Genomic DNA, 27,500 nt, shown 5'->3' on the forward strand with positions numbered 1-27,500 from the left:
TTTTTTTTATGGATAGGCGCTTTTTATTTCACTTCTTTTGGACTGAAGCACTGCAACACCCGCTGAGTGGCATTAAACAGCTTGGAATAGCCAGGACAATTTTTTATATAACTCTGACTGGATTCGTCTGAAAGAAGAAAGTCATATACACCTAGGATGCCTCGGGGGTGAGTAAAACAGCCTCATTTTCATTTTTGGGTGAACTAACCCTTTAAACTCTATACTCAATTAATATAAATTAGAGATCCATTGGCAACAACAAATACATAACAAAGGTTTAAAAAGTAAATAACGGCATGGAGAAGAAAAAGAACAATACAACTTTAAAAACAGGCTCATGGGATCTCAGGTCTACCTCTTCATTTCTCCACTTGCCAAACATGTAGGCATAGTCTCCAGGGTAGCCCACGAATTTGCCCTTAAAAAAGGCGACGTAGAAGCAAGAGGAATAGTAGTTGACAAACTGGAAGAGGAACATCTTCACCGTTAGCTTGTTCTCGTACTCCACATGGGTTTTGGGAACCTCTGCGGACAGAAGAACAAGTGAATAAAAATCAGTGCACAAAAATCTTTACATTACGGAAATACTTTACTAACTGAATATACGATTGTTTCTCTTATTGTTTATTACAAGATACAGAACACAAAATGAATGGACTGGATCAAATCAGAAATTAGAAAGTGCCGAGGTCAAATAAATGCAATAAATAAAAAAAATAAAAAAGTTTTAAAACAGAAACCAACAACAACAATAACAAACAATAATCTAATATAGTTTTTTTAGGTGTTGTATTTATTGAAACATTACATTTAAAATGTTTTTAAAGGTTTTAGGTGGAAAAAAAAGAGGCTGGGAGTCCGATATACTTGTAAAGACTCACCCATATCAGTGATCTTTATGGCTACGCGCTCATACAGGAAGTTCAGAATCATGATGATGACAAAGTTGATGCAGGAAGCCGTGACGGATGTGGCTAACTGCGGCGTGATAAGGGATCCAACCACATCCAGCTTATTGGTGGGGCTGTCCTTCATGATGCTGGCAAATGCCGCAAACACCGCCAGACGGTACGCAATCACACCGATTATACTGGCGATAATCAGAGAGATCTGGGTTTGGGAGTGAGAGAGGTACAGGTCATACACACATAAACACACAAAACTCACTCGCTGCAGTTACTATTACTAACTCAATACTACTCAATTATCCATGCAAAAATATTGTTAAAAAAGAAAAACTAAATTATGAACATGCAGTGCTTACTAGGACACGTCAAAACAGTAAAATGCTACATGATGCTGGTAAAAACATGCATCCTCAGGCAAAATGTTCTACAGCAAACATCAGATTTACTGATTTAACTAACTTACTGCTGTGTGATTCTGTGTCCATACAGTCCAGCGACTTATTAACATTCAATATTGAGTCTTACCCATATCATGCAATAACCTATCTATAACCTATATATATATAAAAAACACTCCTCACGCAAAGTTTACAGGAGATTTGATTCACATTTGATTTCAAATGTATTTGATATTAGCATGTTGCTAAGCTAACAACTCTAATAAGAATGAAAGTACATAGCAAGTGCAAATATTGAGTAAACAGTTTGCTGCTACATAATTTTCTAGATATATTTCGGTATTAATAACATACTCGTATATGATGTCCTAAGCTGTCATATGTAGGCAGCTCACTAACCGTTGGAACAGAGCTAATATATTCAGTGGAGGTCAAAAATCTGAGACTACTAGTGAAAATGCTTCTGTATATTTATTTATTTATTAAAAAAAAAAAATTCTTGTATTTGGTGTGCCTCCCTTTTGCTTTAATGGCTAGAGCTAAACAAAACTCCAAGCATGATTATCCAGCATGATTTGAAAATGCTTCAAAGTTCCAGAGAGCATTAAACAAATTTGCTTTTTGATTATTGAAGAAAGGTGCAGAATCTTAAATTTTTTTTTTTTGTTCACAATATCATAACATGTACTGTGTTTAAATATCTGAAAACTTCGAAGTTTCCAAGTTTAATTAAATTTTGAATCCCAGTTTTTCATTGTTGTCTAGGACCTTTGGACCCCACTGTATTTTTGTACATCGCTGGCATTATGTGCTAATATAAAAGGTGCTTATAACAATTTGACATAATTTGTTCTTCAATATATACAGGTGCATCTCAATAAATTAGAATGTCATGGAAAAGTTCATTTATTTCAGTAATTCAACTCAAATTGTGAAACTCGTGTATTAAATAAATTCAATGCACACAGACTGAAGTAGTTTACGTCTTTGGTTCTTTTAATTGTGATGATTTTGGCTCACATTTAACAAAAACCCACCAATTCACAATCTCAACAAATTAGAATACTTCATAAGAACATAAAATAGAATACTTCATAATCCACGACATTCTAATTTATTGAGATGCACCTGTATATATTGAAGAACAAATTATATATATATACACACACATACATACATACATACATAAAATGAAATGATTATACTGAAATTAGCAGACAGTTTTGATGCTCACCCAGAAGAGGACGGTGGCCCCGGACAGTATTGAACGAGCACACTTGCTTGTTAGAGGTAAATAAGGCTCCATCTCCTACACAGCAAGCAAGCAAAGCAGGGATCATGAGCAACCACCACCACACACCTAATCTAGCACTGTCCACACGGCTGTCTTCCTGTTTATAACGAGTCATTAAGTATACGACTACAGTCTTTCAAAGCTGCGATCACACTGCAAGCAGGCTGCTAATGCTACACACTCTCACACACACAGCAATCCCATCTACAGTATCGTCGTCCTGTGCCTGCCTTACCCACAAAACAACAGTGGCCCAGCACAGGATAAACCTGCCTGCTTTATCAGCTGGGCTCTGGTCTAGAACCCACTCCTGTTCCTACACAATACGAACAAAGCCAAACAAACACGCAGATTATCTAGTTTCTCTGTTGGCTGGTGGATAAACTAACCTTGACTACCGTTTGTGACATGACAACACCTAAAGTGACTTTGTAGCTTCATATTCTGCCCATTGTCTGTCAAATTATACTATTAAGACCTCAGAGTTTTACAAACCTAATATACTCAAACCTAATATATGTGACCCTGGAACACAAAACCAGTCATACGGGTACATTTGTTGAATTTTTTCTGAATAAATAAGCTTTCCATTGATGTATGGTTTGTTAGGATAGGACAATATTTGGCCGAGATACAACTATTTGAAAATCTGGAATCTGAGGGTGCAAAAAAATCTAAATACTGAGAAAATAGTCTTTAAAGTTGTCCAAATGAAGTTCTTAGCAATGCATATTACTAATAAAACAATAAGTTTTGATATATTTATGGTAGGAAATTTACAAAATATCTTCATGGAACATGATCTTAATATCCTAATGATTTTTGGCATAAAAGAAAAATCTATAATTTTGACCCATTTGACCAATGAATTGTTGGCTACTGCTACAAATATACCTGTGCTACTTAAAGGAGCACTTCACTATTTTTGAAAATAGGCTCATTTTCCAACTCCCCTAGAGTTAAACAGTTGAGTTTTACCGTTTTCGAATCCATTCAGCCGATCTCCGGGTCTGGCGGTAGCACTTTTAGCTTAGCTTAGCATAGATCATTGAATCTGATTAGACGTTAGCATCTCGCTCAAAAATGACCAAAGAGTTTCGATATCTTTCCTATTTAAAACTTGACTCTTCTGTAGTTACGTTGTGTACTACGATATGACTAGGAACTATACTCTCATTCCGGAATGATATTGCGCAGCGCCTGAAAATAGTCCCAGCTAGGTAACTTCCATTAACTCTAGGGGAGTTGTAAAATGAGCCTATTTTCAAAAATAGTGGAGTGTTCCTTTAAGACTGGTTTTGTGCTCCAGAGTCACATATATGGTTTGTAATCTGATTGAATATGACTTTTGGAAATGAACACTAGGTTCTACAATGCAAAAATGATTTTCTTACTTAGCATTTTTGTCTTGTTTTCTAGTATAAGTAGTATCTAAAAATTATTGCGTCAAGATGCATGTACTTGAGTAAATGTAAAATTTACTCAAATAAAATGACTTACGATATTATGTCTTCTTTTCTAAAGTTTGTGTTTTTTTTGCTTAAAACAAGCAAACATATCTGCCAATGGGGTAAGAAAAATAATCTTTATTCAAAGGCTAAACAAGATTATTTTCCATGTTTCATTGGCAGATATTTTTGCTTGTTTTAAGCAAAACTTAACAAAATTTACATTTCTTCAGAAAACAAGACATCTTAACTCATTTTACTTGTCAAGTAAATGCATCTTGATGCAAGAATTGTTAGATATTTATACTAGAAAACAAGACAAAATACTAAGTATGAAAATTTTTGCAGTGTACAGATTTGTCACTCAGGGGCCATTCGCACAGAATGTATCTTTGCATCTAAAAACGCGAGACGCAGCACTCAGGAATGTTTTTTTTTTTTTTAAGCGCAGCGCAGAATGCCTCTTCTGCAATGTTGCTGTCAAATAAAATGTTGCAATGGCAACTTGCTAATTTAAACAAAATCTTGCAATGCTTGCCCCGCCTCTGCAGTCTTCTAATTGGTCCACTGCTCTGGAGCTGACATTGATGAGCGGCACTGCGTGTAAATGTTGAAATTCCTGTCTTAAAATGTGGTGCTCATGTGTGAGACATTGCATGAGATGTAAGACGCGAGTACATCTAGTGCATGTTTACATCGGGAAAAAAAAGCAATAGAAAAGTAGCACAATGGAATGGAAAAACACATTTTGTGTGAACGTCCCCTTACTCTTTCCCCATTTAATGAACTATTGTATGTGGCATTCACTATGTTCAGCTAATAAATACTGAAATTACATCTTTCCAGACACTTTCTCGAGGATGAAAAGCTTTATAAAACAGGAGATGTGTACCAAGACCTTGTTATGTCCATCCATCACAGCCTTATCTTCATTTTGTCAAATTAAATATGCCATCTAAACTGACTAATGGGTCTAATATGAGCCACTCAGCCATCTCTCTGAGTCTAGATAAACGTTTTCTGATCTTTTCGACTCGCCTCACTTGAAATACAAAAAAATTAATATTTTAAAGCTAATATAAAATCCGCTGAAGGAACAGTTACAAATCAGCGATGAACGGCTGCAATACAAGTTTAACAAACAGTTAAATTCAGAACAAAGGGTGAAATTCAAGAACATTTTGCAATGGACATTTATAATAAGTACACAAATTGACAGTTATCCGTAGAATAAAAAAAGCCAGTATATACTGTATAATTACTCATGCTTTACATCAGGGTTCCTCATTCATGATCCTGAAAGCCGTATATATATATATATATATATATATTTATTTTTTATTTTTTTTTATAAGTTATTTAAAAATAAATAGTACTAAACAATGCATAAAAAAAAAAATCTTTCGGAGACCAGGAATGAAGAACCTAGCTCTATATGATCAAAACAATTATTTGCTTTAATATAGTTATTCCTGGTAAAACTACACACTGACAAATCGTTGGTTTAAGAGGTCATCAGATATGTATGCGTACTTGTGTGACACGGTTGAGCCGGAGGTGGGTGCACTTGGTCTCGTATTCGGGTCTGAGCTGCAGCTGTTGCTGCTCTTCCTCCATGTCCACCAGATCCCACTCGTACTCCAGTTGAGCCTGACGCCGCTTCCAGAACTCCAGGAACAGAGTCACTGACGGCGGAGAAAAACTACAACTTAAAACTCATACATTGTGTCTGTTTCCTGGCTGCATACAGTGCTGCAAGGATGATGCATTTTTGTACTTTAGCAATTCTGATCCCATTGTCCTGAAGTTAATGTTTTTTGAATGTGTTTTTGGTTAAATGTCTGAAATAAGGTCTGTGTTTGACATAAGCTCAATATATTTTCATGTTAATTCTACACCATAAAATACATCAGCGATGCCATCTTTTTTTTTTTTTTTTTTAAGCTTTCACTTGTATTGAAAAAGGCAGTGTCTAAATGAGACTACAGAGGTTGTCAGTGATCGTCACAGCAAAACTCATTTCCTCACTAGTCACTACTTATTACTAACTATTCTAACTCAAACTTTCAGGGACAATTGTTTTTAAATAAAGACTAAAGAGTTGTCTGAAGCTTATGCACGTTGAAGTCATGTGACTGCAGTTTGTTTAGCCTTGTATTTAGGCTTCAAATTAAAAGTTGTGTTCATGTGTGAAGATAATCACGTTGAACGAAACGTGTAAGAATCGTAAACTTTCATTGGTCACGGAGCTTATTTTCTGCATGCTTCAAAGTCTAATGGTTTTTGTCGACAGAAGTGATGCTAACTTCTGGGTTGGCCTATAAAAACACATCATCACTTCAGCTTTCTATTGAAACACTCCTATGACGCCCCACTTTTGCATTATCTGCATATTACGATTGTTTATAAAATTTACTAAATATATATAATTTAAAAGAAAATGTTTTTTATGCTACCAGATGTCACAATATACTAAATACAACACTTGCCGTAAATGACTGACTGACAACATGAGTATTTTACTAAATGTTTAAGAACAAGTATCATCTTTTACCATTAGGGGCAGTCAGAGTAAAAGAAAATATTACATATTTACCAACTTTAGGCAGCGTATGTGCCATTTTCATGATCATGATCATAACAATTAAAACTACATCCAAATATTAATACATTCTCTTAAATTATGGCTCATCCCTATTTTCATTGGCTGATCAACTGACATCAAACTGCATAAGTTATGACAAGCAAAGAAGGTGTAGGCAGTAGTTTGATGTAACAAATACAGACACAGGTAACAACAGATACAATTCTAGAACAGTTACAAGAGGCACTACTCACCCCATATTCCCATGAATATTGCAAAGAACACCGTCGCTGTGTTGTCAAACAGATACGATTGCTAAAAGGCAATCAGATTGATAACTTTACATCAAAATCATGCTCCATAAGTAAATAATTAAGTAAATGAATAAAAGATGGACAGTTATTTGTTCACTCACCCATGAGGAGCTACAGGTTGTGCTGAGCATCCAGTAGCCACATTTCTTATCACAGAGAGGACACATGACAATCTGCCCACCAATGGTCTCATTACAGATCTCTTTACTGCATAAAACAAAAAAGCGGTCTCAGAAATTGTTTCTGTGAACCCAGACTTCACTTGTGTTGTAGGCCTTAAGCCTTATGTCACATGCCATTGTGTTTCTAATGCATTAATTGCATTCTTAGCAGTGCCACAAGGGGCGCTATAGCACCGTCGTCTTCTCTGCTCAGTTTTAATGGGCCCTATCATACACCCGGTGCAATGTGGCGCCAGGCGCAACGCAAGTGTTTTTTGCTAGTTTCAGCCCGACGCAGTTGTCATTTTCATGTCTTGTGCCACGTTGTTTAAATAGCTAATGCATTTGCGCCCATTTGTGCGCCTATGGGCGTGCTGGTCTGAAAACGAGGTGTGTTCAGGCGCATCGCTGGCGCATTGCTATTTTGAGGCAACTGAAATAGACTGCGCCATTGACCAACTCAAACCTGGTCTAAACTCTGGCGCAATATTTTTTCTTTGTTATTTAAAGTGCGCGTTAGTAATACGCGCCTATAGACGGGTGCACAACGCGCGTACACTATGCTTATTACACACACAGGGATGCGCAGCAGCACACAAAAATTTTTAAAAATGAAAAATTTAATTCCGCCATGTAAATAGCGAACCCGCCATGGCGCGAGCGCAACTGGCTTTTAAAGGGAATGGGAGATGAGACTCTGATTGGTTTATGGCACGTTATGCCCAAAACACACCCATTACTCAATTAAGAGAATAGGGACAACACTTTTAGACAATGTGCTGGGCACGCCAACCGTTTTTCCCGTCGTTAAACTAGCAAAAGTGGATTCGGACACGCCCCAAGCGCAATTGCGCCGTGCGCTTTAGACCATGCGTTTAGATCGTTAAAATAGGGCCCTATATGTTACATGTTTTACATGTTAACGTAAAATTGTTAAGTCAGTTTTCTAATTTGTTCATTTTAACACCTATTCTGGTGTGTTACTGTAACACAGTTTTTGTTAGTGGTTTGGTTTGATGTAGAAAAGACTGTGGTAGAAACCAAAACGCATTTGTGTTCTCCATCTCTATCGCTCAACAAATGTTTCCTTTTCCAGTAAAATCACAAAATATACCATACAGCAGAATATGTCAATGTACTGATATATATCTACTGACAAACGTATATATAAACTGACAAACATGTTTTATATTAAAAAAATGTCAGTCGAGCAACATTTGAATTTCAGGCAAGAAATATTCTTCTGAACCACATCATGTTCAGGCGGGGACTGAGCCCTGAAATCGTGAATTTCCATCAGTGTCGTTAAAATAGGGCCCCTTGTCTTATCCTCACCTCCAGACGTTTTCATCAAAGCTGGCCACACCATAGATGAAACAGAGCAGACCAACAACTGCGGCATAGGTCAGCATCTCTGTGTAGAAACCCAGCCAAGCGAAGTAGATGCCGATCTTCTCTCCATAGTACTTCCTGTGGTACAGGAAACACATTATTCAACGAAACCTCCATCCACTTGCTCAAAGTGTCAGCAACACCTCACATTCTCTAGATTTCATCTATTTGGTGATCATTTATTTAAAAAGGAACCTTGAGTTAATTTCTAAAACAAATCAGTGCAAAACATGCATCAGCCTATTTGAGTAATGATAAAAAATATTGCAGCGCTTTCAAAATGCTATTAAGTTCACTATACATAATTAGACAAGATATGTGATTTTGATGATTTAAAGAAGCACTTTTAAAAAGAGCAGTTATTTTGATGTGTTAGCAAACATACTAAAACACATGGGGGGAAAACATTATTGCAATTTTACCTGCAGTTTGTTATTTGATATCACTGTAAGAGCCATTTTGGTCTTTACTTTGAATTGTTATGTATGTGTATGTGATTGTTGGGTGATTGTTCACAAAATATAGGTGAGAACCTTCCTTCAGGTAACAGGTGTTGCTGGAGGGAAGGTGCACACAGTTTTTTGACCGCTACGCTAGGCTGTTTGTAACGCACTATGCAAGTCGTTGTAAAGGTGAATGACTGGTGTATTTATTGACTGTTTGTTTGGTTTCTTGCCTACATGGAAATGAAGACCAGTAACGGTAAAATAAATCTACAATAATGAACATTTTAGCATCTTGTGTGGACATTCCAGTTAATAGTAATTCAAGCGTGCGCGTCCATTTACAAGCACCGTCCAGCATCCCTCAAGCTGCTTGAAGTATTGAACTTGGCCGCTTACAATCACATTTAATGTTAATATATTTTAAATGTGCTAAATTGCAACTCCATCATTAATTATAATGTGCAATTACAAATACATTTGAATACATGAAATATACGTTTTAATAGACCAAAACTAACTCATGCAACAACAACTACCTTTGTGGAAAATTTACCATTGGAAGATACATTTATCTAGTATGCCTTCAATTTTGACTGTTGAGATATATTGTTAGGTTGAGAATATGAGACTGTTAAGAAAAACTTAACAGTGTTAATAAACTCAGCAATAAAAACTTGTTTGTTAGGTTTTTAAAGGGGTCATAGGATGCCCATTTTCCACAAGTTGATATGATTTTTTGGGGTCTTAATGAAAAGTCTGTGACATAGTTTGGTTAAAATTTCTCAATGGTAGTGTAAAAAACACCTTTTTTACCCTGTCAAAAACAGCTCTTTTCAGATCAAGCCATTTTTGTAGCATTTTTCTTTAAATATTAATGAGCTCTGCTGACCCCGCCCCTCTCTTCCCAGCTGCTCTCATGTAGCATCCTATGACCCCTTTAAGGCACAATACGTAAGATTTTTTTATGAAAATATCCAAAATGCACTAGAACAGTTTTATATATTTTGCTGACTTGTGTACTTACATTATCCCAAATGTTTTGAAGAATGTTTAAATCCAGAGAAATAAGCAATTTTAACAAGTGACACAAACCGTGTCCATAGTGTCATTGTGTTGCCTGCCAATGACGTCATAACCCCTCGATTTCCGGTTTTGTTTTGTAGAAAACATGGAAAAACCAAAGACGCTTTAATATGCGATTTCCGGTTTTGTTTTGTAGAAAACATGGAAACACCAAAGACGCTTTAATATGTTGTGTTTTAATAGACCGGTGACGACCGCACAGAGTAGCATTATAACAGAACTTTCAAACATATCTAGTATGATGAAACAGCGCTGCTTTACCCCACATACGCACGACCAGAAGGAGCAGAAGCGGTCGACTGTGGCATAATAAAAGCTCCGCTGCTTTCGAGCCGTGTGTCGCGCTCGTTCAGCGCCTCGTTTCGCTTCGACGGCTTTCCGCCTCACTCTGCTTCATACTACGACGTTAATAAATCTTTAATACATTAGTTCATCCATGAACATGATTACTGCCCGAGTCCCGTTGGATTGCTTCGGCTGTGGGGATGAAGACGACAACTACTATGATTCCACAATCAGTCACGGCGTCATCAAACTACGCCTTTGTTTCTGTGTTTATTTTGAATACGCGCCCTCTAGAGGCGAAATCTTACATATTGTACCTTTAATTCATTGCATTGCATACATTTCTGCAATCACTGCAAAAACAGCTTTGAACACTGGCCCATCTGTAAATGGTCAAACAAGCAGACAGTCCCACCCTCAAACTCACACCATTGGTCAAATCAATTTATTAATGTTTAGTAGTTTAAGCTATGAAAGGATAAAGTATTTTAACAAAAATTAAAATTCAATTTTCTGAAAATTTGGAATCTAATTGCTTATAATGGCTGTTTAAAATGATGATTCTATGTATGTATACACATACATATATAAATGTCAATATAATTTTTTGTGCATGTTTTTGAATGAAGGAATGGTCTCACCGTATGAGGTTGAGCGGCTGCTCCTTGTAAAAGCGGCTGAAACGAGCCCAGTATTTATACAAGGCATAACGTTCGCTCTCACAATTAGCATCACGAGACCTGGTCCAGTACCTAGACTACAAAAAACACACATTAACGTTATTGTTATTATCGTTATTAAACCTTCTGAAACGCAAGTCTCTAGAGAAACATCTACTAGTCGATAGGTTTGTGCCACTGAATGCACATCTTCCTCTGTTAAAGACTTACGTCATGCAGAGGGAAGGCAGCTGCGTAAGTCCCGTTGTTCAGCAGCCTCTTGATGCCCTTCTTATCCTTGTCTTCTTTACTGTACGGACATCGGGAAAGGATGTAATATACCTACATGGAAAGAAAATAAACCAAGCCTTTGGTTACAGGGCACAGTAAAAGTTTGCTGCAGTAGAGGTTACTATAATGTAATATCTTGTAATATTTGTACATATTCTTGGCATTTCGTCTAGTTTTCTTACAATCCTGTTCCGTGTGGACGGAGGAAAGAAGGTTTCTTTGTCCTCGATGAGGAAGAAGTCAATCTTGCTCTTGTCAAAGGTGGCGGTGAAATAGTCGGGCTCAGGTTGCATCACATGCTCGGGCAGACGGTAGGGCATACAGAGCCAGCTCATGGGCACGTCTTTTTTATCTGTAATATCGTTGGTTTTAAAAGGCACTTTGATTTTTAGAACGTCTGCATATGTTGCCAGCACTTCCCATGGGACATGGATCTTCAGGAAGTATGTCCTCCCATCTTCAGACTCCTGCAAAGACAGTGTGTGACTGGTGTAACTAATGCTGTTTGTAATACAGTTTCTTTTAAATTAACAGTAACAGGTAAAAAGTAAGAACAATGATATATATCAATGTCCTGATGGGGTTTCTGGTGTCATTTGTGATTTTAGATGTTTCACTCACAGATTTGTCCTCCGTCTCCAGCTCAAGTCCAGCTTTCTCTAAGTTAGCCTCAAACTCCTTCCTTCGATCCTGCATGAAAGATCAGTAAAACATCTGACTGATTTGTGCTTCTGCTGCAGTACATACTGTACGTAGGACAAGAAGGGTTTCTGGTAACTGTTTATGACAGACAAACAGACTGTAAAGCTTTTGGAGATCAATATTTGTGTCTGCAGAGCTGCATGTGCGTGTGAGTTCCTGCCCAGGCCTGGTAAAGCACATACTTTGTGAGTGACAAGAACGTGGAAGTGCATACAGACTCTCACCACTGACTAGAGCCCGACCGACATATAGATTTGCCGATATTATCGGCCGATATGAGCCTGTCGCAGATATATCGGTATCAGCGAATATGCCGCCGATATGACATTTTTTTTTACAGAACATAAGACGCAGATAAAATGCTTGTAAATGGTGTAATTACGTAGCAGCAGAGCACGCTCCATTGTTTGCTACTGGCGACCCAGGTCAGCGTAGTGTAGAGATGCGTGGATGAGCTCAAACTTCACCCAAGTCCGCTACTTCAAATAAATTATCCGCCTGCCACCCACCGCACCTATATTTGATCGTCACATTACAATGATTCTAGTTCTTAGTTTTGCATGATGATATGATGAATGGATGGTTAATTTTTAACGGCAGATTCAGTGGCGTTAGCGCTGATCTGTGCATTCCTGCACGTGTCTGCGGCGCATACGGCTCCACGGCCACCGGAGCTGACCGCGTCCACTCAGTCAATGCTTGTGTTTATACCGGCCACGCCGCGGCCCAGAACTCAAGTTTATCACATCGGTCACATCACATTTCCTAACTGGGTGTCTACACCGGATGCGAGCGGCGCAGTGCGGCATCACAAAATACAATAGAACCCATTATAATCAGTGATGCTGTCTACACTGGATGCAGTAAACTGATGCCTCGTTCTATTTATGACGTACTGACACAAAGTACAAATGATTTTCAATGGTCGTCAATTTGTCCAGTGTAGACTTGGTGTGTCAGCATAGTTTGTCAGTACAGTCAGTAACGTAGCAGATTGAAAAGTTAGTATCTTTCTGCAGTCCAATAGATGGCAGTGCGGTGGTGGCTTGAGTCTGTTGAATGGTGATTTAACGCTACGTTGTCACCTAGTTGGTGAGACTCAATGCTATAAAGTAAATAAACAATGTCCCCGTCTTTTACTCTCACAATGAGCTTATCATACTCGTTTGCTACATTAGTAGGGCCCTGTGATTTCCACGATGTGGAAAACACAGACGGAATCGCGGAATCCATTCATAAAAATTAAATTTACTGTATAACGCAGAATTTCATGGAATTTGTCTTATTTTTGATGAATAAATAAATATCAGCACACTTAAATCAAATCGCGATATAGACTAGTGTCTGTGAATATTAAACTGCAAAAAACTATTTTAAATACGAATCCTCATGTTCTGCATGTTCATTTGATTACCAGAAAATACACAACACAGAATTTGTTAAAAAAAAATTATTCATTATTATTATTTATTCATTTTAGATGTTAACATTTGGAAAAGCTGTGCTTCCTGCATAAACCTGCCCCTGTTGGTTTGCAGTAGCTTGCACTACACAGTTATCTTGATGAATAAATAAATATCAGCACACTTAAATCAAATCGCGATATAGACTAGTGTCTGTGAATATTAAACTGCAAAAAACTATTTTAAATACGAATCCTCATGTTCTACATTTCATTTGATTACCAGAAAATACACAACACAGAATTTGTTAAAAAAAAATTATTCATTATTATTATTTATTCATTTTAGATGTTAACATTTGGAAAAGCTGTGCTTCCTGCATAAACCTGCCCCTGTTGGTTTGGCAGTATAGCTTGCTTGCCCTACACAGTTACCTTGTTAATTTCATGTATACTGTATTCTATATACAGTACCAGTCAAAAGTTTGGACACACAAATAGGAAGTGTGTCAAAACGTTTGACTATACTGTACTTTTATATAGCCTACACATAAAGAATATCGGCCGATATATCGATATCGGGTTTTTTTACTCCCTAATATCGGTATTGCCCCCAAAAAACCCATATCGGTCGGGTTCTACCTCTGACACACACACACACACACACACACACACGCACGCACGCACATACTGTACACAGCAGTGTGAGACTTGTCAGGGCACAATGCCCGTCTAGTGGCCAGAGTCAAAGGTGTTTTATCCTGCTGTACTAAGTCTACTGTTATTTTCACTCATTGTCTTACACTTTGCTGTTGTTTTGCCGTTTTGCTACAACTTTTGAACATGTGATACACAATTAAAATTTAAAGAAGCACTTTTAAAAAAGTGCACTTATTTTGATGTGTTAGCTAACATACTGCAGCACATGGGGAAACTTGATTGCAATTTTACCTGCAGTTATTTGATCAAAGTAATATATTTTAAATGTGCTAAATTGCAACTCTATCATTAATTATAATGTGTAATTACAAATAAATTTGAATACATGACACACAAGTTTTAATAGACCAAATCTAACTCATGCAACAACAATAACTACCTTTGTGGAAAATTTACCAATGGAAGATAAACGTATCTAGGATGCCTTCAGTTTTATGACAGCTAGTGTCATCAGCAGTGTGAAGGGATGCACAATCAGATAAACTTTCAACAGATCTATCGAGAGATTAAACCACACAGCAACTCATTTGACCCATGATAAGTTAGATTTGCTAAGTTCTTGCATAAGCAGCTCTGACTCAATGCTAATTACCATTTCTAAGGGATAGGAAAGAATTGTTTTGAAGGATGGCTATTGGTTTATTTTATTTTATTAGAGTTAGTAATTTGTTTAGGCAAATTATTATGTTTTCCCAATTGTCTCACAACTCACAGAAGGATGCCAAATGTTATCATATGAATATAAACCTGTAAAACAGAAATTGTTATCATATAATTATAAAACTATAAAACGTAGCTGAATGGATGGCACACCTGTTTCTTTTCTCCGTCCTTGTCGTCGATGTAAGACAGAACGAAATCTATCCTCCGCATGCCATCTCTGAAGTACACAGAGTCCTTACTCTGCTGCTGCTTATCCACCTGCACACACACCAACATTTATTTGCACAAAGTCAAGCTTTTATGCGAAGTACTGAAGCTTCATAATGTTTTTTTAACTCTCAAAAGTCTTGAAAAGGTAATAAAGCTAATCCATACATAATATTAAGATACCGTATAAAATATCATCACCTTAATGGATATTTAGAAACACAGCTGGATGCATGTTCAGACACCGTGATCTTGTCTATGTAATGAGGGCTTATTCAGTATTAAACAGGATGCAGTTTCAACAATCCAAACCAGTTCATAACAGTCTGTTGTCTAACTTCCACAAAAACAATACAAGCATCCTGCCACACACACACACACACACGCTTCATGCATGTATAAAACCTGAACAAATACTTCAGCACAAGCTGCATGTTAAAAAAAGCCAGACTTGGTGCGGTCACATTTACCGATGTTCAGCAAATTTTTGTGGGCGAAATCCAGTCATTTCAGTTGAATTGTGTGCAAATGGGAATTTTGCGTGGAAAGATTTGCAGCTTTTGCAACAGGTTTAAGTGGATCACATAATTTCGCATGACTTCTATATGAGCTATGCTTCATGCATGGACATATTTTTACCTGTCAAATTCCCCTAATGTGACCGCACCTTTACTCAAATGATGACGCATTTGTGTCTGAAGAGCTTTCAAGGTCCAATAGAGGTTGTGCATTTACTAAGGACTAAATGCCTATTCACACCAAGAATGATAATATATAAAACTGTATTTGTGTCCACATCCACTGACAATAATGTTCTGTTTTGAGCTGTGGTTACTGTGTCTGTCACTTTAAATATCAAGCTCTTTAAAGTCAGGTCGAATCTGATTGGCCGTTAATGTTTTTAGCAGCGATTTCTTTATTTATATATTAAGATAATTTGAAGAATGTGGGTTGACATTGAAAATACTCATTGAGGACCAGAAACTGTTTGATTACCCACATTTTACAAAATATCTTATTTTGTGTTCAGCAGAAGAAAGAAACTCGTACATTTGGAACAACTTGAGGGTGAGTAAATGATAGCAGAATTTTCATTTTTTGGGTGAACTATCCCTTTAACACTAACACAAATTTAACACAAACCCAAACCTGATTAAAAAAACCAACATTTATTACTTTTTTATTGAATGTATTTTTCCAATAGGAGGGACCTATTGAGGTTATAGAAGTTTGTCCATGTACTACAGCCAAACTGTACATACGTTCACTAAATCTTGACAATCAGTTCTACGTAACCTGAGTTTGAATCCCAGCTGTTGGTTCTTTCCAATCCCATCCCCCTCTTTCTCTCCCACTTTGCTTCCTGTTTAGTCTCCATTATACTGTCAAAAATGACATATTTTTTTTAATGTGATGCTGAAGAATTAGGATGAATCAGTGGTTCTCAAAGTGTGGGGCGCACAGCAGAAATATCTAATACCATATCCAGCGACTACCAAATTATCCCTAGCAATAACTTTGATCAAACAGTTAAATATATATATTATCATGAAATGGCACAGCCTTCAACTCATAACTGTCTTCTTCTTCTACAGTTCAAAGTAGTCAATTATACAGCAGTTATACAGTTTGCTACCACCTAGTGTTCAGGACCATCTGACTGTCTATCAATAAAAACACATATAAACACTGAGGATTGCCTCCGCAGAGATACACATGTCTTTAACACCAGGCAAGAGTCTTGAACATCTTTCTTAAACCGTATGTTAATCACAGTCTACAGTCTACTAGGTGCATGACAGTACTGACCTCAGATCAGCCCTGAGAGAGGCTAGCAACGACACTGGCCAAAGCTAAACAAGCCGGAGCCAGGAAAATACCTCGGCAGGAACAGCAGTGCTGCTCCAGGCCTGTCAGTCTGCAGCTGTTCACCAGCAGCTAAAAATAACTTGCACACAATGCATAACACAAACAAATGCATGACCACAAAGCCAGCCTGGGGCGTAAAACACCTCTGCATTCTCTCACGGCCACTTCCAGAGATGTGACCAAGCCAAACAACACTTCTCTGAGGTTTAACCGGCAAACACCGCTGATTTTCTTAGGCCGCTCCTATAAACAAAACCTCCAGATGACTACCAGCAGTATACGGCTGATGCTTCCCTACTAAAGTAATACACTCCAACATCCATTAGTAAATCCATAGTAACGTCAGGACCCCTGAGTATCAAATTCCCCAGAGATTATTAAACAAACAGCAGACGGGAGATGGAAGGAAAAGACAGAAATGGAGAAAAGAGAAAGACTTTACCTCCAGTCCGTCTATCAAGTGCTGCATCATTCACGATTCTGTGAGTCTCCAGAGGCAGAGACCACCTCCCTTCCTACAGCAGCCCAGCTAATCAGACACACACACACACAGTCCTTAACCGAGCGGATCGAGAGACAGAGAGCAGGGGGCTCACAGAGATTACATCATCATCGTGCCAGCAGGGCGGACACCGTCCTGCTAATGTAATCACAACGCCAAACTAGATTCAAACATGTTTTGAAGAAACAGGGGCGATGCTGGAGTGTTATGGGTTGCTACTGCTGTGCGGATGCTGACGTGCCTTTAGATTTTTTTAGCCGGTTGCTATGGAGTTGCTAGGGTATTGTTTGGTTACACCATATTGTGCTTTGCTGATTGCTGAGTTTATGTTCTTATCTTTTTCTTTAACCAATTAACTGTCTTTTTTTATTGTCTTTTCCCCATCACATATTTTTTAGTAATCATCCTAAATTGGACATCATTTGAAAGCTTAGACACTCAAAATGTATCATGTGAAAACCATTTTGAAATCAGATGTTGTGTTACCATGGAAATGGTACTTTAAATATTTTTAATGGACTCCTGCCACTAGTGGGCAGTGTCATCAGTGTCGTATTTCAAAATATACAGTATTTTATAATAAAAGCTTTTTCGAATCTTGCCATAACAGATAGAATTTGAAAGGTCTGAGTCTCAAGATTCCATATTTGGTCACCAGTTTGTTACTGAAGAAATATTGTGAGAGAAATGTATAAATTTGTGACAGGAAAATGCATTAAAACAGTAACGACAACAACAACAACAACTACAATAATAATAATTTTTGCCTACAAAATCTCACTAGAACCTCGATTTTTGTGATATCAACTTCAAATTCGGAACATAGCTTAGTTGGACACATGACTTTGTTTTGTTTTATTTTATTGTGGCTTTTATAGCAATATCTATAAAACATTTTCATACAGTGCATTTTCAAACAGTAAACGTAAACTATTACTTTTTACACCATTTTTTTAATGCTTTCACTTCAGCAATCATTCACTGATTGTCTTCTATAAAAAGAGACCAATCTTAGGTCTGTTTTTTTTCAAATCGTTCATGAATTACAACCATTTCAGTTCAGTGCATTTTATGTTCAAAAAGGGGGGACAGTTAAAGCACTTTGAATTACTATTGTGTATTGTGCGCTATATGAATACACATGCCCTGCCTTCTATGTGGATGCAGGGGTGGTTGTTAGGGCGTTGCTATGCGGTTGCTAAGGTGTTTTGAGCAATGTAATACATTGTTTTGTGGTTACTATGGTATTGGGCTAAAGAGCCCACCTTCAAGGCAATGATATACAAATGTAAATCTGGGGGATTCATTCTTTCTTTTTCCAATTTACATGATAGATTAAGTAAGTCAGTAAAACGGACAGAACAGTCAAATCTAGGTGAACAAACCTATTAAGCTGAGCTATGAAAGCATTGAGCTGAGCAATAAAAATGTCCACAGTAATGCTATCTCTACTGTCATTTGCATGTCAAACGTAAAACCCATTTACAGATCGTGACATTTTCAAAAGCACTAAACCTCAGCATCACAGAGTCACAGCAGCATGTAAATAATAAGGCCTGAATCTCATTCACTCCGCCTTCCTCACATCTGTCTTGTACTTTTCCAATGTCTTTTTTTGTCCAAATTCTGGCATTATTTATGCACCCGCATCATGTTGTTCACAATCGGTACGCATTTCTTCCTGCTGTGGTGAAACGAATTATGACAGAAATTTATTTTTGGGGGTGAACTGCCCCTTTAAGAGCGAGTTAGCCTGATCCCTTTGTAAACTAATCTCACTGGCACACATAGAAATACTCTTCTGCGCAAATATCTTCTAAATTAACATCCCGCTGTCTCTCTACTGTGAGCAGGAGTCTGTTTGACCTGGCAGAGCGGCTGCTGTTCTTTCACTACATGTCTCTCCCTCTTTCCTTTCCTGTAATTACAAGTTGGAGATGATACACATGAACATATGTTAGAAAAAGCAGGCGATAATAGCTATACACTCCTGCGCTGACATATAGAGTAAGTATATGTTCGGTTTAGTAAATGGGGCTGGGACCGAGTGAGCTGAACAGCCTTCAGCCACAAAAAAACGGTATCTCCAACACAGATATATAATTATGTAACGTGACACAATTAGAGACTCAGACTCTATAAAAAACACAGCTAATGAACATGGTGATGCTTTTATGTTCATACAAGGAAATAAACAGTCTTTTTTTAGAAACTCGTGTTTCTCATGTGGCCACTAATCTTTAATGTTAAGGAAGTTTCAAAAATCAAGGTGAAATCAACCAATTTAAGCTCTCAGCTATTTTCAATAATGGGAAAGCATACATTAAAGGTGCAATAGGTGATTGTCTTCAGAAACATTTTTTGTTATGCTGGTTGAAAGTCTCTTCACATGCCGATAGCAATCATTACGTTAAGCGGTCTAAATGTATTTATCTGTATTTATATATTCTGTGGAAGGCGTAGGACCAAGAAATGTTCGTCCAATCAAAATGCTCGGTCCACATAACTTCATTTATTCATGCCTGGAGCTCAAATGCTGCAGGACGTGTTACAACCTGAAGTTTAAAACGTATGGTTAGTTATGTTATGTTAGTTATGTAAACAAGCCTCTAATCTTAAGTATTAGCAATAGTAAACACCACTTAGCAAACATGATCAACCCAACACATACAGATGGATAAAACTACTGTAGGACCCACCCTAGTCACCTTTGTTCATTTATTCTACATTATTTCCCAAATAATATTTAGTTTTTCACACTTGTTAAGTCACATTACAGAAACCAGTCGTGTTGCCATGCGTTTCATGTTGTCCAACACAACACAATAGCATAATACAATCTAATATGATTATATGCAAGATGCTCACTCAAAGCAAGCACACACACGGACACAGTTCAGCCCTCTTTACCGTGGCGTACCCTGGTGCGGTACTTCAGAAATAAAGCTCTCTTTCTCCAGATCTGTGGATGAATCGAGCGTGTTGTGAGGAAAAATACACTGATATATACACACAAAGCACACAACTGTCAATGACAGGTCACAACACAATAAACCATCCGGGAGAAAGTTCATTTCATATTCATCTGTTACTAATTTATTTCAGAACGCTTTATTGTAATAATGAATCCAGATGAATTCTATGTAAAAAAAAATTTTTTTAATCCGATAAGCATGTTATCAGCAGCAATATAATGATATTACTACAGTTTCATGCATTAAGTTTCAAGGACACAGATCGTCTTATTTGCATGACACCTTTGGTTTCACAAGTCATCGACAAAGGCAGCAGCGAGTGAACGCCCATCGCTTTGAGCATCTAAAGTAACAGGGTATGCAAACACTCTGGTCGTGCGAGTACAGAAAAACACATGTTAATCATTGCAAAATATGCAGGAGGCTTAAGTGCCTGCCTATCGTTCTTATGAACGTGGGTTTTTAAAAGGGGCCATATTGTAAAATTTTGTTATCTTATAAGTCCACTTAAAATGTTACTAAAGGTTTCTTCCACAAAGTGAACTGGGTGAACTATTCCTAAGACTTCTATATGTAAATGTAAAAGTAGTGCTGTCAAACGATTAATCGCGATAAAAGTATTTGTTTACATACTATATGTGTGTGTACTGTGTGTATATATATATATATATAAATAGACACACATGCAGGTATATATTTAAAAAACATATTTTATGTTTATATATTAAATATGTTTGTATAAAAATTTAATTACATGAATATAAATATATACATGTAAATATTTTCTAAATATATACATGCATGTGTGTGTATTTATATATACGGTGAGTAATTAATGGCAGAATTTTTGGGTTAACTAACCCTTTAAGACTGTAAAATGAGGTTGAAATTAATTAGCCTACATGATATTCTGATTAATTCATTGCATTTATCAATACTTGCAAAACAAAAAAAGCCCCACAATGAGGATAATTACTTCATCAATACATTATTTGTACATTACTTCTTTGACAATACACACTTTGTTCACAGGACATATATAAACACACTTCTTTGGAAACCACAGCATGTCTGTTTATCTATTCATCTCAACAATGCTGATTTTTTTAAAGGGGTCATATGATGCTGCTAAAAAGAACATTATGACCCCTTTAATAATGCACAACAAACTTGTGTAATAAACACATAACCTGCTATATGACACATGCTTCTGATGTCTATTGATTGGGATGTGCAATAAAAGATTAGATTACAAGCAACACTAGTGTGTTGTGGGAGGTTGCCCGAGGCATTGCTTTGCTGTTGCTGAGGTTTTCTGCTGTTACAAGGATGTTATATATCTTTAATGTAAGTCTATGGGATTTTTTAACATCTCAATGAGATGGTTAGAGAAACATTTACCTGCTAAAAACACCAGCATTGCTGGTCCTGTTGTGTTTTTAAGCGAGTATTCCCAGCAGGCTTCTTAAAGGTTTATTTCACCCAAAAATGAAAATTCGGTCATTAATTACTCACGCTCGTGTTGTTTCAAACCCGTAAGACCTTCGTTCATCTTCGGAACACAATTTAAGATATTTTTGATGAAATCTGAGGGCTCTCTGACCCTCCCATAGACAGCAAGGTAACTACCACGTTCAAGGTCCAGAAAAGTACCAAGATGATCGACAAAGTAGTCCGTGTGACATCAGTGGTTCAACTGTAAAGTTACGAAGCTACGAGAATACTTTTTTTGCGCAAAGAAAACAAAAATAACGACTTTATTCCACATTTTCGTCTCTACTGCGCCACTTTGGACGCGCGTTCACGACAGTACCATGACGCCATGAACGCGCATCCACAAGTTTTTTTTCATCAAAAATATCTTAAATTTTGTTCAGAAGATGAACGAAGGTCTTACGGGTTTGAAACGACACGAGGGTGAGTAATTAATGACAGCATTTTCATTTTTGGGTGAACTAACCCTTTAACCAGTGAGATTTCCTTGCTGATTCAAGTTAAGACCATAAAGACTGTGAGGGTTGACCAGATTATCTGGCGGTATCACTAGCTAGACCGGCACCAAACCACCACTAACCAGAATAAATGAGCCTGGACCGGCATGGAAATTCATACTGGGGTTGTGACAGCATTGACTTGAGACTATTAGCACTATCAAACTATTCAAGAAGCTGAGGTACAGGAGGGCTGAATGTGTAAGAGTTTTTACCTCTGCATTTTCAAGTTGAAGAGTCTCCTTATCCGAACTAGCATGGAAGCCGTTGTTTTCTTCTGGAACAGAAAAATGACAATATACTGTATAGAGTGTTAATAGATATGCAGTTGACTTCACCAAAAAGTCTTCCCTTTTCTAGTTGTTTCTTCAAAAAATGAGCTGTTGTGAAATCAGTTTAAATTCCTTGTGATAAAACTAAGACAAAATGAACAGTTCCGCAACCATTTGCCATTTTGTCACACTTTTGGTGATAAAAAAAATAAATCAGGTGACGGTCTCAATTGTCCAAACAGATATGCTGACTTGTTTAGCTAAACCCTTGTTTAGCTGCTCCTCACACTAAACCAAATATATTTATCATCAAATTAAGACATAAGGAGCCAGATTTATCAAACAGGGCAAATTAGTGTGAGAACAACAGCATCCCATAAAAGCGCCGGCGGGAGTGGAAAGTTCATGTCAGGCTGATCTACTGACAGTGAGCAAATTAAAAGACACAGACACAGCCAGATCTTTTCCATAATGACCAACGCATTTGAATATTGTATTATTATTGTTGTTATCATAGATTATTATATTGTTTTATACAGTGTCATAAGAGTTTAAGACCATATACATAAGAGGATTAACACAGTGGGAGCGTCTTGAAATGTTTGGAAGGTAATCCTCGAAGATGCAATGCAAATCTTGATACTTTGGTTACATGTCCATGAAGAGAAAAAAAAAAGTGCACTAATGTCTGGTGCTGAATTGTCGATTTAAGTTCACACACCTAATAGGAAATACAGCTGTCAATCCCAAACACTGATTGTATGTAGCCACACAGTCTGAAAACAGCTCTTGCATCTAAATACAGTTGAAGGTTTCTCATCAGATCCGGCTAAATTTACTGCAGATGGGTTTCCTGTAAGCCACGGTGAACTCCCTACAGTCTTGAGCACCAGAGCTAATAACATGCTGGACTTTCTAAACAGAGACATCCGAGTAGATATTTTAGCAGCATATTTTCTTTTCTTTTCCTATATACACAACCTACGTGAACATTTTTTCAGTATTTCTTGAAATGGAGCAGTTTTTTTATTGAACCTTTAGACAAAATCATGATACATGAGGCTTTTATGGCTCATATAGAATGAGTACAGTATGTGTATATGTACAGTAGAATATGTAGCTTGTACTTGAGGAGGACAAAACATTTATTCAGAGGCCAAAAATATGGTGCATCTGCTGATATTTATATATTGATAGCTTGTAATGACAATCACTGAGATCTTTATAACAGCAGACTATGTAAATAAAATGCATATAAATATCAGATGTCACTCTTTATCCCACAATAATATGTCTTAGTAAGATGATCAAAACATATAATGCAGTGCAATACACTGATAATTGAGAGATTTTTTTCTAAAAAAAAAACAAAAACATGTATGGATGAAGTAAACATAATTTGCTGCTGACTATAAGTGTTTTACTAACAATACATACGTTATTCTTATGTTACTTTGTAAAAATCATTTCACTGTGAAAGACGTATACCATAACATGAGAGGTTTTACAATCATAATTAAAGGCCTTTAACTTGCTAAAAAAGTATAACTATCAATCAACTGTTTATAACTGTCTTTTAAACAAGCCAGGATTCGTTTAAAATGAAGCTGCCGATTAATGTTTATTTGCAAGGCAATGAAGACTACTTGCTTTGATTGACATTCAGAATTGTATTACATCTACCCAAAGTGACTTGCATTGCTTTGACGGCATATTATATTATGTTCTGCGTGAACTGAACCCATGACCTTTGTTGCTAGCATCATGCTCTATTGTTTGAGCTTCAGAAATCATACATATCATACATACTGTTTCTAGAGATCTACATTTGAACCAGCTAATCAAGATCTTTTTTTCTTGACCGCTGCATCAAAACAGGTCATCTAAAGACAATTTTAGGTATGAGACACTGGAAGTGAGAATGCATGCTGACACAAGAAACTATGAACACGAAACACGTGCAACATGTCTTGTGGTTAGTCTTTATATACATCAAGCGCCAAAAAAAAAAATCCATAGATTAAAAAAACAAAAAGTACAATTTCAAAATGGCATTAACATTAGTTACAAAGTTCTTTTGAGAGGAAAGCTTTCATGGGTCAGGTGGCAGTGCATTAACTAACGTGGAAAGCATAAAGGTAGCAGAAGAGACAATAGAGGCCTTTATCAGCTTATCAGGGAACTCCTTTAACGCTGCGCCCATCATGCTGGGACAAGAGAAGACAGACTGAAGTCAGCAACATTCAGACAGCTCTGACAACGGCTGTGATATTCGTATCGTGCCTTGATTCGTATCTCTAGTCGCATTAGTAAAAGTGACAAGTCATATTTGGCTTCACTATCAATCTTACTATGATTGATGATGGTTCAAAGTCATTGTCAAGCTACTGTTTTACACCAGTGTTACTGAGCAGCTTCAGAGGAGTGCGGAGTAGATCTGAGCTGTTCAGTGAGTCTAGTATTAGTTCTGTAGCCGAAACCTTCCCCAACACTGCCATGAGTTAAAACAACTGCTTTGGCTGTTGGCATGCACAGAGATTATGACAGAGTGAAGGGAAAGTACATGACTATTTTAAGGCGAAACTTAAATTCACGGATTTCAAAGGGGTAAGTATCTCCGTCTACTTCGTTTAACAGCAGCTGTAGAGTTCATGAGAGTTTACATTATTTGTTTACATTGTCTGTCCACCCACTGTATTGCATATAAACAACTCAACAGATTAAAACAGAATTCTTAATTAATGATACATCTTCATACTATGCTACAGTGTAACTTTTATATCAACGTCTGCTGTCTACAAGAAGAACAACAACATATTTTGAAGTTATTTGTCCACATATTGGACTTCACTGATTGTAATGCAATGTAAACGTAAGGAAAACGAACTATAGCCTATAATACATATAGTACTAGTTTAAAGCTTGTTTAAACTTCATTTAAAACTATTACTAGGCTATAAATAGATTCTTTAGCGTCAAAAAAAATTTTTAAAAAAAATGTCGCAACGTAACTCGCGTGTAGGCTACAATTTGGACGGAACGGATGTGCGCAAAATACTCTTCAGGCCATTAACTCTTGAAAGACAATTTGAATAAGAGAAATGAGAAACAAAAGTGGTGCTAACTTTTGAATGAAACACAAAGCTGAGCATTAGTGAGTATTTTTTAAAACAATGCCCATGTGTGAAAGCGTGTAAAAGGGCGTTACAGACACTCACCGCCGCCGGACCAAGCAGTTCGGTCCATTTCTATAAGCGTCTCATCACTCGACTTTCCACGATTCATTGTAATCAAGTGTCCTATTATATAGCCTATTAAACATGTGAGTTTGTTGTGTATTTGTAGGATCGAGCTCAGTCCGAGTCCGAGCCCACGCCCCGTGCTCCGTCTCTGCCCTGCGAGGAATGACCGTTCACTCCACGATCAGCGGATCAGATGTGCCCACTCGGGTTTGTCTTGGGTCTCCGCCGGAGAAATTACGATCCCTACTATGGCTATGAGAATAACTCCTCATTAATATGTAGAAGCAGTGACTTCACTATTGGACGGTTAAACAAACAACGTCATCATCTGCTAATTAATATTAAAGAGCTTTTATTTTTTTTGTCTTTTGCATTGGAAGGCTACAAAGAACGTCACCGGGATCTATTTAATATTCATGAGGCAAACCTTCCACGTAGTTGGATTCGGAAACTCGCTCTCTCGCTTTAAAGGGGACCGCAATTTTGCCGGCACACTGCAAAGAGATGCCCATAATTCTTAACCTTCACTTAATTTCACTTAAGCTTGAAGATCAGCTTAATATAAGTAACTGCTTTAGCCTTTTTAAAATCATTTTATAATCTTATGGTGAATTTGTGGAAATGAATTTATGGTGAGTTTATGGAAATTCACTGGAATATTACAATACATGTGTTGAGTCTTAAAAGCTCCAAAGCTGACAGCAACGTAACAATACAATAACGTGTTACGTAGCTCGAAATCAATATATATATACACACACACATACACACACATTTACATTTAGCAGACACTTTTATCCAAAGCGATTTACAAATGAGGACAATGGAAGCAATCAAAATCAACAAAAGAGCAATGATATGCAAGTGCTATAACAAGTCTCAGTTAGACTCAGTTTTTATTTTATTTTAAGAAATCAAGCAGTTAGTAAAGAATAGAGTGCAAGTCTAAAATGGGCATTTTTAAAGAATAGAATTAGAATAGAGAGTGCTAGAGTTAGAGGGTCACATAAAAAGGACAAAGAAGGGAGCAGGATGTTATTGTCTCAAATGTTAACGTTGAATTTTATCTGAATGTCATGTTGCCTTGATAACGTAGCAGTAAAATTCATGATTACAACTGATAGGATTGTCTTTAAATTCTAAGTTATTTTAACTGTCCTGTCTCAGGTATTTGGTAACATGAAAATATTTGCAAGATTTTTTTATTTTTTTTATTTTTTAAAGCTCATTAAATCTCAGTAACAACTAAAATTAACCATGATGAGGATCATGCCATGAACAGCAAAGTTCTTAAGGAATAAGGAATTAACGGAATTAAGTTGTTTGAGATGAACCCACGATGAGCCTGCCCTTTCAAGGGCTGAACAATAAGAATGTGTTCATAGTCTCTGACATTACAGAACTGCTAAACAACAACAATACAATTCACCATTACAAACTATGTTTAACGTTCTGTTCAGCACTGATTGTTTACATTGGTGGTTGATCAGTATTGGTTTTTTAATGGCCAATTCTGAAACCAATAACTAGAGCTGGGTCACATTTATAATGTCAGTAATAGGCCTACACATAAAAAAAAAATCACAAAATTGCTTAATAAAGGATTTTTTTTTTTTTTTACAATTTACTAAAAATTAACTGGAAAAAAATATGACAACAAAAAATTTGCAGGGGTCATTAACAAAGTTGTCA

At 37.0% G+C, this 27,500-nt stretch overlaps 1 protein-coding gene across 1 annotated transcript in view; it reads right to left on the bottom strand.

The window, feature by feature from the left end:
• Window positions 1–26,036, bottom strand: part of ano5a (anoctamin 5a) — a 35,800-nt gene extending 9,764 nt beyond the window's left edge. Inside the window, exons 1-14 of the mRNA XM_016568454.1 lie at window positions 25,785–26,036; window positions 22,510–22,571; window positions 14,901–15,008; window positions 11,885–11,953; window positions 11,446–11,730; window positions 11,204–11,314; window positions 10,955–11,070; window positions 8,443–8,577; window positions 7,048–7,153; window positions 6,887–6,947; window positions 5,582–5,733; window positions 2,541–2,615; window positions 882–1,110; window positions 356–525 (exon numbers count right to left, since the gene is read on the bottom strand). Of these exons, the coding sequence (XP_016423940.1) occupies window positions 356–525; window positions 882–1,110; window positions 2,541–2,615; window positions 5,582–5,733; window positions 6,887–6,947; window positions 7,048–7,153; window positions 8,443–8,577; window positions 10,955–11,070; window positions 11,204–11,314; window positions 11,446–11,730; window positions 11,885–11,953; window positions 14,901–15,008; window positions 22,510–22,571; window positions 25,785–25,851 (1,746 nt within the window). The 5' untranslated portion in view covers window positions 25,852–26,036. The remainder of the gene's footprint in view (window positions 1–355; window positions 526–881; window positions 1,111–2,540; window positions 2,616–5,581; window positions 5,734–6,886; window positions 6,948–7,047; window positions 7,154–8,442; window positions 8,578–10,954; window positions 11,071–11,203; window positions 11,315–11,445; window positions 11,731–11,884; window positions 11,954–14,900; window positions 15,009–22,509; window positions 22,572–25,784) is intronic.
• Window positions 26,037–27,500: the final 1,464 nt, after the last annotated feature.

This window comes from Sinocyclocheilus rhinocerous, unplaced genomic scaffold, assembly GCF_001515625.1.
Source record: "Sinocyclocheilus rhinocerous isolate Xijiao unplaced genomic scaffold, SAMN03320098_v1.1 scaffold921, whole genome shotgun sequence".
In the NCBI taxonomy this organism is placed as follows: Eukaryota; Metazoa; Chordata; class Actinopteri; order Cypriniformes; family Cyprinidae; genus Sinocyclocheilus; species Sinocyclocheilus rhinocerous.